Raw genomic sequence first — 19,156 nt, forward strand, 5'->3', positions numbered from 1 at the left:
CTTTTGCTCTCGGTGCTCATTGTTCGGCATCGTGATTGCTGTGAAGTAGAATGTTCTATGTAAGGATGGACATTCTTGTTTGTTTTTGAATAAAACCAAATTAAGTGTCATTTGTCTGTTATTTTCTCTTATTTTGCAAACTTAGTTAAAGTTAATGATCCATAATGTACTCATGATCGAATTTTTTGTTATTTATGGATACTACCTGACAGGTCAATCTCTTAACGTGATAGTACTATTTAAAACTAGTGAAGAAAGTTTCGCTAAAACTAATACAAGTTTTATCGTGGTGTATTATGACAAAAATATACAAATAATGTGTATTCTTAAATTTTTACAGATATTTTTAACATCGTAAAATTTATTAGATTATGTTGAAAAATGTGAAAAGCCATAACACAGATATAATATACAACACAAAACATCACATTTTCTGGAAGGCAATCATTTTATTTCCTTTATCTCTATATACTTCAGAAAAACCATTAAAAGCTTAATAAAGATTTGCAAAAAATATTCAGCAAATTTGTTGATATTTTTGTGAATGAATTATGTTCAACGCTTCTTTGACTAAGTAAAGAACTTTCATATACATTTTTGTAGGTTATCTGAAGTCAGTTCGTTTGTGATAATGGTCTCTGTTGTAATAAATGCACTTAATTAATCATATACCTATTTTCATACCTGAATTACTATATTCAATCCTTTAACACCATTATATATGGTATACTTTGTATTTCAGCATTGGACATTTAAAATGGAGAACAGCCATTCTTAGGCTTAAAATTATTTGCCTGATATTATGTTAGATGTTAATTTTACTTAAGTATTGATACAAATTAATGAAAAAATTTAATTGTTTACAAATAAACTACAAAAACAGTATGAAAAAGAACGAATTTGGTGTACTCCTGAAATAATAAGACATACAACATACACACTGAGAACATCTACAAAAAATATCAAAATTGTACAAAAAAGTGTTAATGTTCTGTGTATTTATACTTAATTTATACTGTATAATTGTATTTAATTAAACATAGTTACATATATGAAATTTAGAGCTAGAAAAAATAATTTTCATACTTTCTTGGTGTAACACTAAGGTGCACATTAACACAAAAATTTGATTTGTCTAAATTTTCCAAAGCCAATTATTTTAGAACATTGAAGCCATTTTCTCGTGTCTGATGAATTTATACAAACTGTAGTTAAGGGTTTTGATCGAATAAAGGTGTTAGTATTCAAACAAACAATCTATCACCTCACATCTAGTAATGATAAAAAGGTGGCGCTGTTTATAATAACTTAAATTCAGGTTAAGAAGTGAGCACACAGGATAACCTACAAAAGTTATGATGTCTTCAAACGAGACCTAAAACTCGAACGCTTTCGAATAGTTGACTATTCTTCTTCAATAGAACAATACACAACTCCACTATCTTAAATAATCTTTGAATATACCATGCTTTAAACTCTAGGACTGGAAATAATGTTTTAAAGACACATTTATTAAGTATACTTTATTAGACTGGGACATACTGTAGATAGGTAATTCCTACAGTTTTATCTGAAAGAAAAGGAATTAAAAATGGCGAATATAATAAACACGTGGAAAAATTAAGGTAATATCGATATAATTCAGTCTGAAGTAAGAATACAAATAATTTGAACACATCAAAAAGAAAGTTTCTAGTATACCAAAAAAAATCCTAAAAAAAACCTACAAACTGGAATCTTAAGGTGAGATAAACTTTTCATCATAAATGTACCTGTTATTATGTTTATATGTCACTTAAGAATCAAATATGTTTTAATATACAGATATGGAAGCTGAGTTGATAAAAATACTTAAGTTGCATTTGTAGAGTTCTCATAAAACTGTAAGTACAAAATAAATACTATTTTCTTCTATGTATCATATCATTTGTAAAGATATTATTATTACTTTATCAATAACTGTATAAAAGACTACATAAAAATGAACACAAGAAGAGCAGATACTCCCACGCCTTATGCGATTTATGCAAGCAAGAGAGCAAAAGAGTTGAAATCGTAATAAATAAATGAAATACATTCAAGTAATATCAGTCAGATCTAATTAGCGGAAAAAGTCTACTGTGGTTGCTATGTTTGTGTGGCTTAGATCTACAAACAGTGGCTGACTGTTCTTTTTCGTGGCAGATCTGACACTTAATTTTACAACAATAATAAAAGCGACAGTTACAGTTGTCCCTTTCAATTATATATTCCTTCGTCTCGTGACCACGTTCACAACACAACAGTTTACATCCTTCTACTCCCATGGAAGTTCTGTTGCACTCTCGACCACGTGTCCCCAAAGAGCCAATCTTCTTGTTGGGTAAACAGTAATTGGGCGATTCTTCAGAGTAAACAATATCTTGTTTTCTTGGATCCTTGATTGTAGCACCTTCTGGAATGAAACGCTTCCCATCATTTCCAGCCATTACTTTGACTGCGCCATCAAACTGCTTTTTTAACAAATCTCCGACTTTCCTGAAATGTGGTAGCTTATGCCAGCATGTCTTCAGATTGCACGTACCTGACATCCCATGACACTTACAGATTATTCTCATACTGTTGGTTACAGCCTAAGTGAAAAGAAAGACATGCAGTGAGAAAAGTTTCAGATAAATTGACATTTCTAAAATTTACTAGTTGGTAAATGACGACTTATCTTAATGAGGGTTTGAAATAAATTAAACTCCATTATCAGTAAGCTCAGACTTGCAGAGAAACCTGGCATTATTCATTGTTGTTTGTCAAATGTACTAGTAATTACCACAAAAATGTGCAAACATTTGACATATCTTTGCCTAATGACTCTTTTTGACCGAAAACTATTTGAGAAAATTACGAAATACCAAAAACAATCGTAAAAACAGAACAAAAATAGTCAAGATATAACATTAATTTACACTATAAATGTCTAAAAATTATGTAAAACCCATGAACTGTTTTTAAAACCATGTATTCCCATTTCAAAAAGTAAGGTTTACTGAGAAATTAACAGACAATAATAGCGACACCTGTCTTCAGTCATCGATGAACTAACTGACTGTGAAAACTTCAACCTAATAGGCTTAATATTTCTATTTTATCGTACTACTTCTGACAAATCTTTCTACAAACATTTGTAGTCTTTTATGATGATTTGTTGGGTGTATTTTGGTGCAACATATTTAATATTAATCTTAAATAGCCACAAGGCGAAGAAAATTCGAGTATTGAATATTGCTTTGGAGCTCAGCGTCCTCGAAGAACATCCAATGTTTTTACTTCTAAGCTAAACTGTTTCCATTGTTTTACTCGTAAAAGAGAAAAAAATAAAAACAAAACGTAACTAAGAAATGATATGAGAAAAAACCCAAGAAGCAGCGTGTGTTTACTATAACCTTTGGTTTATATAATTTTTAGCCCCCCCGCTAGTACAGCGGTATGTCTCCGGATTTATAACGCTAAAATCAGGGGTTCGATTCCCCTCGGTGGGCTAAGCAGATAGCCCTTTGTGGCTTTGCTATACGAAAACACACACACACACAAACAAACACGTATAATATTCATGTATTTTATTTTTCACGATTAGGCGATCAGCTCCATCTAGCGATCCACTGATAGATAAAACAATTATAGTATTATTATGCTAGATTATCAGTTACATTTTAATGCCAATTACGTACAAAAATGTTTATTGTTCAATAGGCATATTAATAATTCTAATTTCTAAAAGTTGATTAAAATAATATTTGAAATATATTTTAGCAAGTTTTATTCACTACAATATCAGTGGTATAATAGTGTAAGGATTAACATCTACCATTAGTTCTGTGCGTAGTTTCGTTTTTCTTAAATACTATTTACCCATTTTCAAAAACTCTTATGAATCATCTGTTCGACAAAAATTTGCAACTTTTCTAACTCGGACTATTCACTATATTACTTCATCACCTCATAATTAAAATATAAATATCACACATAAATACCAGATTTTGAAATAACTGGAGAAACCATGTTGTGTTTGTCCTAATTAAAGTCTCATCATTCCAGTTTACTACAAGCTGCTATTGGTATGTATTTCATTTTTGTTTACGCACGACAAAATTATCGAAGATCCTCAGATGTTGAACACTTGAGTTGTAAATCACCTGATTACAAGATCGTGCCGTAATGAACAGTTTTGCTTACCAACTTCGTACCCACAATATTCAAAATCCAATAGTCTGTTAGTTGTGCGTTTGTTTAGAGAGCTTCCTTCAAGTAAATCGTTTTTGTTTAGTAATAATTCTTAATAACACTACTTAAGCTTGAAAATCCAAGTAGTACAAAAAGTTTGTTTATAGTCTAGCAATTTATATAGTTATTAAAGAAACAGTGTATAATATATAATATCTTTTTTTTAAAGTATAACATGTTATGTTCCTGTTGTTATATTTGTGGAAGTATTTTACTATGATTTAGAAAGTCATAAGTTAATATAATTTAATATAAATATTTTGTGATAAAGGTGTTCCGCAACAAAGCCAACATCACTTAATTTTAGTTTTCTCAGAAATAAACATTTTTACATTAATACTACATGTTATGATGTTATTGTGATTTCTACACGTTTTAAGAGAAAAATGTCTGAAACTTTAGGATATACTTTTTATTTAGTTTCTTCTATTCTTTTCTAGTCTTAGGAATGTTGCTTATTTTAGAACAAACCTACGTTGGGCCACGTATTGTGTCCACCGCTGGGATTCGAAGCCCTGATTTTAGTGTTGTAACCATACCGCTGTCCAGTTGGGTAATCCGGAGAGATGAAACCTATCACAGCAGTCTTTGTTTTCGATCATTTATATAGAACTGTTTCCGGAATTGCTTCTGACAGTTGCAATCATTTCAATCTTACGTTGTATCAAACAGAAGCTGTGTGTCAATTCCTCAAATAACATTTATGCTGCTAATAGCGATGGACTCTTAACTGAATATAAGCTTCATAATGCTATATACAGTGATCAAAATTAAATGTCAAATCCCAACTTGGCTAAATGTACTTTGGCAGATTTCGCGAAAGTGTTCTGTTTCAAGAGTAAATAAAATCAAAATTATGAGTACAAATATTCTTATTTTTGCTTTTGAAGCTCATATATTATGCTGTGATATAACCTAAAGAGTGTATAATGTTTCTTGTGCATGCTTCATTGCATACGAACGATTTATTGATGTCACGACGGTACAAATTACAACGTTAAACGTCCCTTTTGTGACATCATTTTAGTGTCCATTGACTGAATGACGGACAACACACTACCGTATAATGGTGAGAATGGTTAAAACAGGTGACCCCACCAGGTGGTCTTTGACCCCCTGTCGGGGAAACAACTTAAACTCTATTTATGTCGAGCCGAGCGCGGCCTTGAGTGTTTATTGGTTTGTTTTTAATTTCGCGTTACTCGAGGGCTATCTGCGGTAGCCTTCCATAATTTAGCAGTGTAAGACTAGGGGAGAGGCAACTAGTCATTACCAACCACCGTCAACTCTTGGGCTACTCTTTTACAACGAATAGAGGGATTGACAGTCACATTATTACGCCCCTAAGGCTGAAAGGGTGAGCATGCTTGGTGTGACAGGGAGCGGCCTTGAGATAACTATGTCGGATTGTGTTTTTGACCTGCTGTGGTCCGCATCTCGTAATCACCAAAATACGATATAAAAAAATTTGGAACCACGTGCGCGAAATATCTCTGTATACGGTCTAAAAATAGTAACCTTATAAGTGTTAGAGCGTGGTCTTGACAACCCGCTTTTATCTCTTGTCAATCACTTCAAAAGTATGAGCGGCTGACGTAATATCCCCCGTGTAGTTTTTTTTTGTAAAATTCAATAAAGAGAAATAATTTATCTTTCTTTTATGACTAAAATGACGTGTAAGTACGTGTAGTTTGAATTTTGAAGATCTGGGGAATTTCGAATAATGATATATGTAAGAATTAAAAAAATATTATTAAAGACAGCAACACTTAAAAGTCATATAATTTGTTTTTTTCTTTTTTGAATTTCGTGCAATACTACACAAGGGCTAACTCTGCTAGTCATCCCTACCAACCGCCAACTCTTGGACTACTCTTTTACCGAAACATTATAACGCCCCTACGGCTGAAAGGGTGAGCATGTTTGGTGCGATCAGGATTCAAACGCGCGACTCTCAGATTACAAGTCGAACGCCTTAACTCACCTGGCCATGCCAGGCCCTAAACATCATATGGTACAGTTGGATACGTGTCTTAGCTTTTTCATTTGAATTCTCATGAAATTAAAAAAAAAAGGTTTGATAAAATAAAAAGCCCGGTATGACCAGGTGTGTTAAGGCGTTCAACTCGTGATCTGAGGATCACGGGTTCAAACACCTGTCGAACCAAAAACGCTTGCCCTTTCAGCCGTGGGAACGTTATAAAGTGACGGTCAATCTCACTATTCGTTGGTAAAAGAGCAGCCCAAGAGTTAGAGGTGGGTGGTGATGACTAGCTGCCTTCCCTCTAATCTTACACTGCTAAATTAGGGACGGCTAGCGCAGATAGCCCTCGAGTAGCTTGCGCGAAATTCAAAACAAACAAATTGATAAATGTTTTATTACATATACGAGGAAATGCAAACTGTTCTTTTATATGAAACTTAAATTTCAAAAATATTAAAATTATATCAATAGGGATATTTTAAATTGAAAAACTTAAAAATTAATTCTAATTTCTATCTACTAGTCAGATAAACTATAATTTCTTTCAAAGTAAGTATGGGAGATATGGAAGAAGATGTGTGGTTGAGAGACTTAGAAGCCTCCTTACCTCAATAACAGCGCTATTTTCTGTTCTAAGACAAAGCCCATGAGGTGAAATCTCATGAAATATGCATACGTGCACCTACAGAGCTTAATCTATGTAATTAACAATACATTTTGGTTAGAAAAAAAGCCTATCTAACCATCGGGTTACAAGCTCCTACTTAAATAAACAACAGACTGAAGCGTCATGAGAAATGCGTAGTAGATTGAACAGAAGGGGAAGCTATTTGTTTACTGAATGATTGAAAGAAGTGTCTTGACGTCACAAAGGAGAACACTAATACATAATCTTACAAGAAAAATCACACATTAAAACCAAGTTTTTGTAGGATTCTATAATAAACTAAATCCCACAGAAACAAAACCCACTGAGTTTTCCTTCATACGAGTGAGGTTTCACCATTAACAACAAACAAATCTATCAAACCAAAGGTGTGACACAATGCTATTTCTCTGTTGCTCGTACGCAGCTTTGTAGGAGTAAAACTAAGAATATTTTATATTCAGAAATGCCAGAAGATGTTGAACAGCAGAGTTATTGCACATGGTTATGAAGAAGAGAGGGATTGCTTTCCTTTTGAAAAAAACAAACAACAGAAGACAATAGGAAATGCTATGTTACCATATTCAAAGTAAACACTAGTTTGGTAAATGTGACAATCACAGTTGTTATAACACTCAAAAATAAAATATTTAGATAAAATATTAGTAAATTTGACAATCACAGTTGTTATAACACTCACAAATAAAATATTTAGATAAAATATTTTCAAATTTGAAGTCTTTGATTCCAAATATTGAACAACAAATTTTTACATGAATTTTCAAAATGCCACATTCAGTAGTCAGGGTGACTACCAGATTTAAAACTCTTTGGTTATAAAATTTTATAAAAATGCTCAATCTCTTTTACTACTTATTTTCTATTGTAATAAAGTTTGATACTTTTATTATTTTTAACATTAGAAATGAACATAACGTAAATTCAAATAAATAAACTAACGTCTTGTCCCAATAGTATTGTTCGTTTGTTTTTGAATTTCGCGCAAAGCTACACGAGGGCTATCTGCACTAGCCGTCCCTAATTTAGCAGTGTAAGACTAGAAGAAAGGCAGCTAGTCATCACCATCCACCGCCAACTCTTGGGTTACTCTTTTACCAACGAATAGTGAGATTGACCGTAACATTATAACGCCCCATGGCTGAAAGGGCAAGCATGTTTGCTGAGACTGGGATTCGAACCCGCGACCCTCAGATTACGAGTCGAACACCTTAACTCACATGGCCATGCCGGGCCCCCAGTAGTAAATATATATTCATATATAAACATATGTTTTTCACTGTCTTTGTCGTAAAAATAAATTCAATTTAAAATATTATGTTTTAAATTCCTTGTCCTCCTCACAGCAGAACATTAACTTGAACATTAACTTGATTCAATAATTAAATATAGCTCTTATTTTGCAAAATGAATTTCGTGGAATTCGTTTCATAAAGGCTGATGTATTCAGTTTGCAATTAATCAACTTTGTCAGGAATAACTTGCTAAAACTGTAACATTTGTTTGAAAAATTAAAGAACAACACTTCTGTGAACTTACTAATCGGCCAGCTTCATAGTTATGGGAAAGCAGCATCGCTTTAAAGTCTCTTCTTTTTCTGAACCAGTCATCCAAGAATTCTTTTGATTTCAGATAACCAAACTGGAAATTATCGCAACCGGCCCATTCCCATCGATCTGTAATGTTGAGGTCTGGAAGCTTTGTCGGGTCGCAGTAACAGGAGATAGAGGAGCCTAGGCTACAAGCCTTAGTGACGGAAAAAGATACTCCTGCAGAAGTGATGGCATTGACAAAGCCGGTCTCTCGCGTATCTGCGAATATTACAATACAGTAAAAAGTGTAATTTTGGTAGCTTTCGTGATCAGACATTTATAAGTAACATAAAATTAATTAATATTTATGATACATATATATATATATATATTGCCCAATTTAAATGGTTTTTATACATATTACCTGAAATTATGAAAGTGTAAGCACTGACAAGTTTTGAATTAACTTAAATTTGTTGGCTACACAAAAGTATATTATTACAGTATAAAAGTTGTCCAATGTCGATAAGACCGAATGCCGCCGTAGCTCTTACTGTTAACAAAACGGTTACTTTCAAAATTTTATAACATTAGCGGTCGATAAGGCACGTTTATTCTTGGTTAATTAATTGTAGATATGTTAACTGAAAAGAAGAATGCCCATCATGCAATATGTAAGGGCGTTGCTACTTTACATAAAACAAGAGACTGCATTATAAAGAATTAAGCCTATTCATACTTTATTAGTTATATGTATTAAATGGTGTTCTTTCACACTTGGGTGTTAATTTAGATAACCAAGAATTAACAGAAGCAAACTTTTATTGGAGCGATGAATAGTGTTTGCGTTGGTTTTTATTATAGCAAACGCACACCAGGCTGTCTGCTGTGTACATCGAGGGAAATCGAACCTCTGAATGTGGCGTTGTAAATACGCAGACTTACCGCTGTAACAGCGGGAAATAACATTAAAGAAAGCGCATTTACCAAGACAGTATAACAATAACAAATACACCATTTGCAGAAGAATTTCAAATATTAGAAAAATAAACTATATATATAAACAGTCAAACGTTAACTAAAAGAAACGTCAATATTCATTACCTAACAGTAAATAAGGACATTTTAAACCAATATTTTAGCGTTAGACGCATTAACATTAACAAACTATACATTGTCGTTACAAAATTAATATAGTCTTCTGCTGCCAATGAATGGTAATAATTACTCTATTACTTTGAATACAATTCATACCCTCGGTTTTAAAATGTATTTAAATAATGGTTTAATTTCAGAGATAAGTAAAATTTATTTTTATTTTTGTTCTGTAAATTTAGATTATGGTATGAAACCGCAATATTTTTCGAAAGGAGGAATAACAATATCTTGGTTGAGAATGCTACATAAATAATAATTCGCAATATACAAGTTTGAATTTATTAAACCAATATTTCAAACACTGTTAAGGTTTAATGAGCGAGGCTACTAGTGTAGTTTTAAAGAATGAAGATCAAGGAGCATTCGAATGATCATTTACTTTTTAAATAACACTGTCGACAACTTGAATAGCCAAGCAGATTAGGCTTAATTAGAACTGCGGATGCTATGAGATAAATAACCTGTTCTGATTCTCTATAAAAAGTTAACCTCAAAAAGTTATCAGATTAAATTATACTACGTAGAATAAGTAGCTTGTTACAGTATTAATTTTTCAGTTCGTTTTTGTTTGCTTTAAAAGCTATCGGAACTCAACTGAAATTAAAAAAAAATACATATCTACATTAGATCATTAATTGTCACAAAATACATGAAATTAATGTAAAAAATTTCTTAAAAGCTCATTAGAAATAAAGATTGATAAATGTAGGTATAATGTTTATAAATCTATATTATCCCATATTTCTACTTAAGATAACATTTTAGTACAAATGATACTAATAACTAACTACCTTCGGAAAAACTAAAACTAACCCTAGAATTAATCTTATATACAAAATAATGAAAGTTTTCAGCATCATTAGTGAATAATGGTATGCAAAAAGCATAGAGAGATAATCTTGACATTTTACACAGTGGGACGATACTTTTAACAACGATTGGGATATAAAAGAAACTTAGCAGATGAATAAGAAGCAATAAAACGACAATAGTAAAAGTTTTTACTGTTTATTAAGCAGCGAGTTAAATAGGATATAAAAACAGTGCAATTGGATATTAATTTTGAAGTTTACTAGGTTTATTAATGCATAACAATAGGACAAGAAGATAACTTTGGGGTCTTGTGTTCTGTTGAATGAAACACAAAATGTGGGTTCAATAAGATAAAGCACGAATAGTCTGATGTCCGTTAATTAGCAGACTGAATACAGATCGACAGAAATAAATAAAAATATTTTGATTTCTTGTAATAAGCGACTCAAATGACGCGCAACAAAAGTACAAACAATAAATGTAGTATGTTAATTAACAAATTTAATAAGGTATAAGAAAGAGACTAATTAGTCAAATAAAACATATAACTTTAGGAACAGCTTTTCTTTTCCGACACGTTATATTGAACAATTATCGACTAATAATTGGATCAAACATTATTTCAGTGCACTAAACCACCATTCAAAAATTATTTTGTTCTATCTCAACTCTTTTATTAAAATTTGATTAATTAGCATTGTCACATAACACATTTGTCCTACATCCCTGGTTCTAAGTGTAAAACTTTAAGTTTAAATTACATTAAACATTTTGATATAATTTTAAGAATTAATAGTACATAAGTAAGACTCAGAAATAGTTTTATTTCCAAATATAACAGCACATTATAATGTTATTATTTCAATAGAAGTATGAAGTACGCACGTGCTTAATTATAACTTATAATGCTGACGATATTTAAACATATATACAAATGTTCGTAACACAGTTGATAATCACAATTGTAGCACGTGTTTTAAATAATGGTCTATTTTCTTCAAAGTCCACATATGCTGGTTCAATTACTTTAGAACACAACTGACAAGACTAAGTATTCTCCTCTGTTCTGTTGTTAAAATGGAGTTGGTGATAATTTCATTTACGTTACACTGTTTTTTACCATTGTTATATCCAGAGTTTTAGATAATTGTCTATTTTGTAAGCTTCCGATTGGCACAGCGGTATGTCTGCAGACTTATACCGTTAGAAAATGGGCTTGGATATTTGTGGTGGGCAGAGCACAAATATTCCTTTGTATAACTTTGTGCTTAATAACAAACAACAACAAAATGAAACAAATTGGAAAAGCATTATGGCGATAAAAGTTTGATTTATATCTATTTTTGAAAGTTCAGTGGCCTTGGAAACGTGGGTAGGAGCACTTCTCAATCTGTCTTAGTAAAATCGCATCAAACTTAGATAAAACCGAAACCAGAACCCAAGAGCATTCAGGGCCTTAAGCCACATTGGTGCGTCTATAGCCCACATTCCCTCGCTTCACTTGGCTAAATAAACCTTGATCCCCTCTTTTAATTTATCTCCTACACGTCTGAAGTATATCTAACGATAAACTCTAGTTATAAAATGACATAAACAACAATATATTATTTCTATAAATAAAAATTATTTTAACGATGTTATTAACAATATTAATAACATTAACGTTATTACTGATTGAGGTCCGCCGGTGGCTCAACAGTAAGTTTGATGGCTTATGATACTGAAAACCAAGTTTCAATACTTGCAGTGGATACGGCACAGATAACTTGTTATGTAGGAAAGTATTTATGAATGAAAACTTCCCCTCTATTCTAATAAAACTGAAAAGATAAAAATATTATATGTGATGTTGAAGTAGCATGTGTGAGAGAAGTTATATTACGTTATAATATAAATAATCATATGTTTAAGTTATGCTTGATTTGATATGCTGTGTGTGTTTTCTTATAAAAAAGCCACATCAGGCTATCTGCTATGTCCACCGAGGGGAATCGAACCGCTGATTTTAGCGTTGTAAATCCGAAGATTTACCGCTGTCACAGCGGGGGACGATTTCGTACGGATATACAGTAAAAGTTTAACATAATACTTTGTTTTATCAGTTTTTCTTTATTAATATCCACATCGTCGCGTTGCTAATTGGGCGGGGATTTATATTAAATTGTTTGATTTTCGCACAAAGCTACTCGAGGGTTATCTGTGCTAGCCGTCTCTAATTTAGCAGTGTAAGACTAGAGGGAAGGCAGCTAGTCATCACCACACACCACCAACTCTTAAGCTCCTATTTTACCAACGAATAGTGAGATTGACCGTCACATTATAACGCCCCCAAGGCTGAAAGGGTGAGCATGTTTGGCGCGACGTGGATGCGAACCCGCGACCCTCATATTACGAGTCTCACGCCTTAACACGCTTGGCCATGCCGGGCCTATTTATGTTAGAATCTGTTACTTGCTTTCAATAAGACATAATAAATAAATAATTACCTTTCATTTTATTTTGTATTTGTTTCTAATTTAAGAGTTTAATATGGAACACAAGTATTTTAAACAAAAGAGAAAAAACTTTTCAGATGGAAAATTCCCAAAATATTTTGGCTTAATTTGTTTATTGCTAATTCAAAATCAAAGGTGTGTAAAAACATCATTTCAGGTTCATCTTTTGTTTCCCACTGAAAACAGAACTTTCGTCAGATGTGTTAGGGGATGAGTAACAAAATTATACAACATGAACAAAACGTCTACAGTAAATGAGATTTTTATCACAAATCTTATGCCTATTCAATTTAAGTAAATTTAGCTTGTTAGTTGCTTTGTTTTCAAAATAACCAGATTAGTGGTTTATTTTTACTGTTTGCGAAGGTTTCGAGATTTAACAAGTTTTTAAAAATTTATGTAACTACATGTCATTTAGAAAGGTAAAAGAAAGCACGAGAAACTGGATTAGAAGATTTTATTTTAGAGACTGAAAGACGTTTCGGTTTCTGTGCTTAGTGAGTTCTTATTGTAGGAGAGAATGATGTATGGATTTCTGTACTGAGTTAGAAATTTTAGTTTATATGAAGGTAACGTTTTAATCTATATTGAAGCTTTAATCAGGTGCAAAATGTCTTGAGTATTCTTATTAATGGCTATTAAACGTTTAGTAATTCCTTACTTTTTGGGATTTACCAAAGAAAGCAATGACAGCACAAGACATACACTACAATATTAAATTACTTTTTATGCAATGTACAATGAAGTGTAGCCAGTAATTTTTCAATATTTTTAGGCGCAAAAAACTTTCAATTAAAATGTACGTGAGTTGAAATTGTTAACCTCTGTTTCAAAGGAAACAGCAGATTTTGATGATTGTTGAGCTTTCATTTCGCATTGATCGAATCCAACTTAGTTGAAGAAAGTAGCCATTCACATGATGGCAAAACGTTCCTATTAAAACTGAGTATCTTTTAAACGTTCCGCTACACAAGTATGGAGAAGATAGTTACTAGGAAGACATTAAAATATATTATTGTTCAGAGATTATAATTCCACTTTTTTTTAATTGTTGCAAAAAGAGTTTTGTTTAAATTTTGTCATTGTACGTGCATATCGGTTTTATGGTTGAACAAGTCACCAATCTTAAATTGTGAGGACGTAGGCCCTTTAGCAATTTCTTATCTGTGATCTCCCCTCAGTAGCCACTAGCTAAATTTTTCCATAAACATTTCTCTACTTTAACTTTCCTGGAGGGGCCACATTTTCAACATACACGCTCAGACAAGTTGGAGTTAAGGAATGCGTATATTTACACAATACATAGAAATGGTGTCTTCTATTAAACACATTTTTATGATGAAACTTCAAACCTTACTTAGTTTTTATATTATACAACTATCTATTTCTGTAATATAGGCATAAATAAAGTTAAGCTATATAAAATTTCGAAAACGTATTAATGGGTCTGCCCAATAGCACCTGTATTCAGATTTGTCTAATATAATATTTAATTTCAATAATGTAAAGGGGCCTCATGCAACTACGTTATATTAAAATATTTAGGCCTAAAATTATTTTAAGAAACTGTGATAACTTAAAATCAAAGCACAATTCAATTGTACATAAAAAGTTTCAATAGACGTAATATTACGTCTTTTGTGGGGAGTAGAATTCTCTTGAATTGACTATTTATGTCGACAATTTTTATGGGAGAAAACCTAGAAATTTGCTAACTACAAGTAGCAACAATGAGACACGTTTATTTTTTTAACAGTACTAATGCAGCTGGATATCGACAAAATTTTACATTATTTAAAATCTTAATGCAACGACTTTAACTGTAATCCATCATAGACTTGTGGAGGTAATGCGTACTGACACAAAAGTCCCAGTTGTAAGCAAACATGTTTCATTTTAAACACGTAGCAATGCAATACATTCAAAGCTGATAAGATACTATCAGTGAAAGAATGTTGACAACAGAATGAATAGTTAAAAATGAAACAAATAAACGACCTTTACAGTTTTAAAAACTAATATTTGTGTTTTCGACACAGATCATACATCATACTAATTACCTTTAACTGTAGTTAAACGTCATTATGCAAAACGCTATGAAAAATCTGTTAAATTTTCTCTTAATATATTAACGAAGAAACTTAGAAACTATAATATAAACTATGAGGTGCCTGAGAGTAAACAGCTGTTAAAAACCGTTGCTGAGGAAAAGAATGATAACAATTTTTGACATGAATTCATTCATATGGAATCGTAATTTCTACGAGATTATGACGATAATGGAAATAAAACATTTTATTTTGGACATTTTGGATCATACTCAATTCATCTTCAGTAGTTTTCTGGCATGTATTCCTATTTCCACAAAGTAATTAAAATCTAATTTATAAATAATGAATCAAACAACGAACATCCTTTAAGCTTAAAATATAATATTGCAATAAAAAAACTGAAATGAAACCCTAACAATATCATCACGTTACATCTGTATCACAACGGTATATTACTTTCCTTTAGGGTCACGGCCAAAAACTGTGTGTGGCATGTGCTATTTCAGCTAATAAACTACAAGAAATATAATTCCTCATTGAGGTTGTCTGATGATTGTACCAGTAATGAACACATAAAATATGGTTTATAAAAGTATTTATTATCACACAAGAGAAAGACCACCAACAGGTAGTCCACAAAAGGTTACCAGTAACATCCTTCTCTGTGCCTCATTTTTTCTAGTCTGTTTTGTTGATAATACATATACAACTGTATGCTACCTTTTGTTCAACACATTGAACCTGCTGAGTTTCACACAACTTTCCCTGTTAGACACAAATACCACCACATGGCGCAAAAGGAATAACATCATTTAGATGCCTCTGGCTTACTAATATCTCCTGGCTAGCATCAGCTCATTTGGACAGACCATCACACCTCCTATCCAAGGTGCTTATTAATCCTATCATCATAGTCCCGTTGTATGAATGAGAAAGGAAGACGAAAGAAACACTACCAACTTACCCTACAATTATATGACAATGAACCAATGTTCTCACTCACCTAAATATTCCATTAAGGAAACCGTGGATCAAGTTGAGAAGATTTTTTTTTTTTTTCTGACCAGAAGACGTTGGCTTTTGAAAAATAAGAAATGTCTAACGTGGAGTTCTAGCTTTAATTTATTGCCAACAAGAAATGGTTTATGAGATCAGTAAAAATAATTTTGATAATCGCAGAGCTAATTTCATTAAGTTGTGCCACTCGTGAGTATGACGTGATGAAGCATTGGATAGTACTAAAGATTCTTTCACAGAGTAATAACGATATGTCTGTGCATAAAAGATACTCCTTTGATGAAAAGATTAAGGTCGCAACTTAATAGCACTAACTCTGTGATCAATATTTTACTGAAATTACGATTGCTGGTCTTTTGGCTACATATCGCTAGTAAAACAAACTAGCTTATGAACTCACGTATGCTTTTATTAATGGTTATTGGGTTTACGCTGGCATAACGGAATTTACAGTATTGTAGTAAGTAAACCAACACCTGCTAATCTAACCCGGATGTTTTGAAACAACGGCTGATAGAATTAAAATCTTACTTTAGGAAGTGTTTTTATCTTGAAAATGTAATAAAGAGCTGTCTTAAGTTAGCTACAATTGAAAAAAGAAAGAAATTAACAATAATCATAAAGGTAAAATGAAAGAAAAACAAATTATTCCTGTCATAAAAGCCTCTTATACTGGAATTAAAATTGATACTAATAATATCCCCCCTCCCCCAAAGGAAAGATAATCAGATACAACTTTAACAGATAAGTTTGAAAATAAACAAATCATGTTATCACGAAGGCAACATAAAATTTTATATGCCATTTGAAATCAGAAAAATAAAGTAAAGAAATCAAGTGAGGATATTTTTCTACGTAATAAACTACATTGTTGTATTTGTGGAAAAAAGTTATATTACATGCACTAAATACATTACAAGCCCGACTGGGGGAGACATTTTTCATAAATTCTAGATTTAGTTGAAATTCACATAATGCAATTTATGTATTATCTTGTATTTGTTGTAAAAAAATATAAACGTTAAGGGAACACAAAACGTACGTTTAAATATAAACTTACACCAACCTCACTTTAAAAATGCAATTAAATGGTGTCACCAGGTTACAGACATAGTAATAAGTGTATTATGCAAAAACACATTTTACAATATTAAAAAAAAATATTTCCATTTTAGTTTGCTTACGAAAAGAATAAATGATTATATTATAAAAACTATTTTATTAATAAGTTTAGAACCCACATTAAATGTTACATAATTTAACAAACAAAGGAAGTTTGAAACGTATATAAAGCTTTTAGGTCAAAAAACGCGGAAATATTTTCAGTGTTTTAAATTGAACTTGTTAGAAAGGCTCATTTTATAAATTGAAGTGCTGTTAAAGATACGAAACTGGTATTTATGGTTTTTAAGCACGTGTCATTTGTAATTTTAATCAACAATAATAAAGTTTTTTTTTTTATTTATACATATATGAATGTATGTATGTATATATTTACATAAATCGATAGCTTTAAAGTTATCAAATGTGCGAACTCTAAACAGGCGGTTTTTAGTCAGCGATACAGAACAATTATGATAATAATTGATGTATATGGAATACACTACAAAGTTACTCTAAAAATCAAAATTAATATTTCCATCACCAGTCATTGTTTTCATCATTAAAACACAGATAATGTCTGTGGCCATAACACCCAAACTCTTTGGGGATATTTTGTCTATCAGACAAAATCCAGACGTCAAACTAGACAACAGGGTGGAGGTTGGGAAATTCACATTGTAGAAATTTATGGTGGTTTATTTCTAATTTAAGTCTGTATCTAAATATTAAGGGTGACTCCCAGAACTCCCTATAGAAAATGAGACGTTGTGGGTTCTGATACTTAAGCTTAGAGGACATTTTTATATTTGCTAAATATGTGTTGACCATTTGCTGTAATACGTGTGTTCGGATGAATAAATACGAGACAGCTTACACCACACAGTACCCATAACAGTTTTGTATTTGCTCGAACACTTCCACTAAGCACAACATTGTAAAACAGTTACAGGAACCAAGAAAAGAGTTAAAACAATTGGGTGATGTAATACTTTTCTACACCACTATAGGTTATGGGTACAACTACATTACTTAGTTCTGTATTGCTAACAGCATGTATAAACTATGTTATTTAGATCTATACCGCTAGAACCATGTATATATAATTATACTTCTTAGATATACATAGCTAACTCAATATAAATACGCTTCTTATATGTATATAGTTAACAGCGTGTAGAAACTATCTACTTTGGTCAATGTAGGTAATAACTGGTGTAACTATATTATTTAGATCTATATAGCTACTAACATAAACATATATTTTTATAAAGCATAAAACTCTGTGCCTACCTGTTTGTCTCTGTATATTATCAAACTACTCATTGATCGCTGGACCAAACTCAAACAAACTTTATGGGATGATAATTTGGAACAAGGGTCATGTTAATGGGGTGTTCACATCCCATCCACCCCATTACTGTGTTGTATAACACAACATACACATATTGTAGAGTTAGGCACACAAACGTCTTATATATCTTCGAGGAATGCTATCAAAATAAATAGCTGCCATTATTAATCCAATAATACATAAACTCAATTGAAGTTTCTACCGCAGCAGCTACCACAAGGCTGATACGAAGAGCTATTTTTTAGTATAACAGCATTCCACTTGACCTGTGACCTTTCAACTTTGGCCCGTAAGACACTTCTGCGACCAGTGACCGTCAATTAATTAATCACGTGAAACACTGTAAAGAGGTAGGTGTTGAAAGCGAGTAAAAGTAAAAACCCTCCGCCACCTATTATCTTACTCTCTAATTTTACCTATTGAGTCACCATTTAACAGTGTATACGATGTTTTAAGTATATACGTATTGAGTAACTAAAGCTTACATAAAACTCTTGGAAACGTAATAATATATTATGTTATAGATAAACTGTGTGAAAGTTAGGATTTCTGTGTTAATTATTATAGCATCCACTCTAACCTGGACAAACGACGTGCATCTAAGGTTATACTTTATAAATTAAAGTAGCTAACAGCAGTTATAACTATACTAAGGAGTTATTGGCAGGTATAATTATACTATTTAGATCTATATAATTAACAGCAGATACAACTATGCCATTTGATCTATATT

The 19,156-nt window shown here is 32.0% G+C and overlaps 1 protein-coding gene across 1 annotated transcript in view; it reads right to left on the reverse strand.

Annotated features, from left to right (window-relative positions):
- Nucleotides 1-429: 429 nt before the first annotated feature.
- The window catches only part of LOC143247455 (protein Wnt-6-like), a 113,224-nt gene continuing 94,497 nt past the window's right edge, over nucleotides 430-19,156 (reverse strand). The window contains exons 3-4 of the mRNA XM_076495593.1: nucleotides 8,442-8,713; nucleotides 430-2,612 (exon numbers count right to left, since the gene is read on the reverse strand). Coding sequence (XP_076351708.1) covers nucleotides 2,088-2,612; nucleotides 8,442-8,713 — 797 coding nt within the window. The 3' untranslated portion in view covers nucleotides 430-2,087. The remainder of the gene's footprint in view (nucleotides 2,613-8,441; nucleotides 8,714-19,156) is intronic.

This window comes from Tachypleus tridentatus, chromosome 3, assembly GCF_004210375.1.
Source record: "Tachypleus tridentatus isolate NWPU-2018 chromosome 3, ASM421037v1, whole genome shotgun sequence".
Classification (NCBI taxonomy): Eukaryota; Metazoa; Arthropoda; class Merostomata; order Xiphosura; family Limulidae; genus Tachypleus; species Tachypleus tridentatus.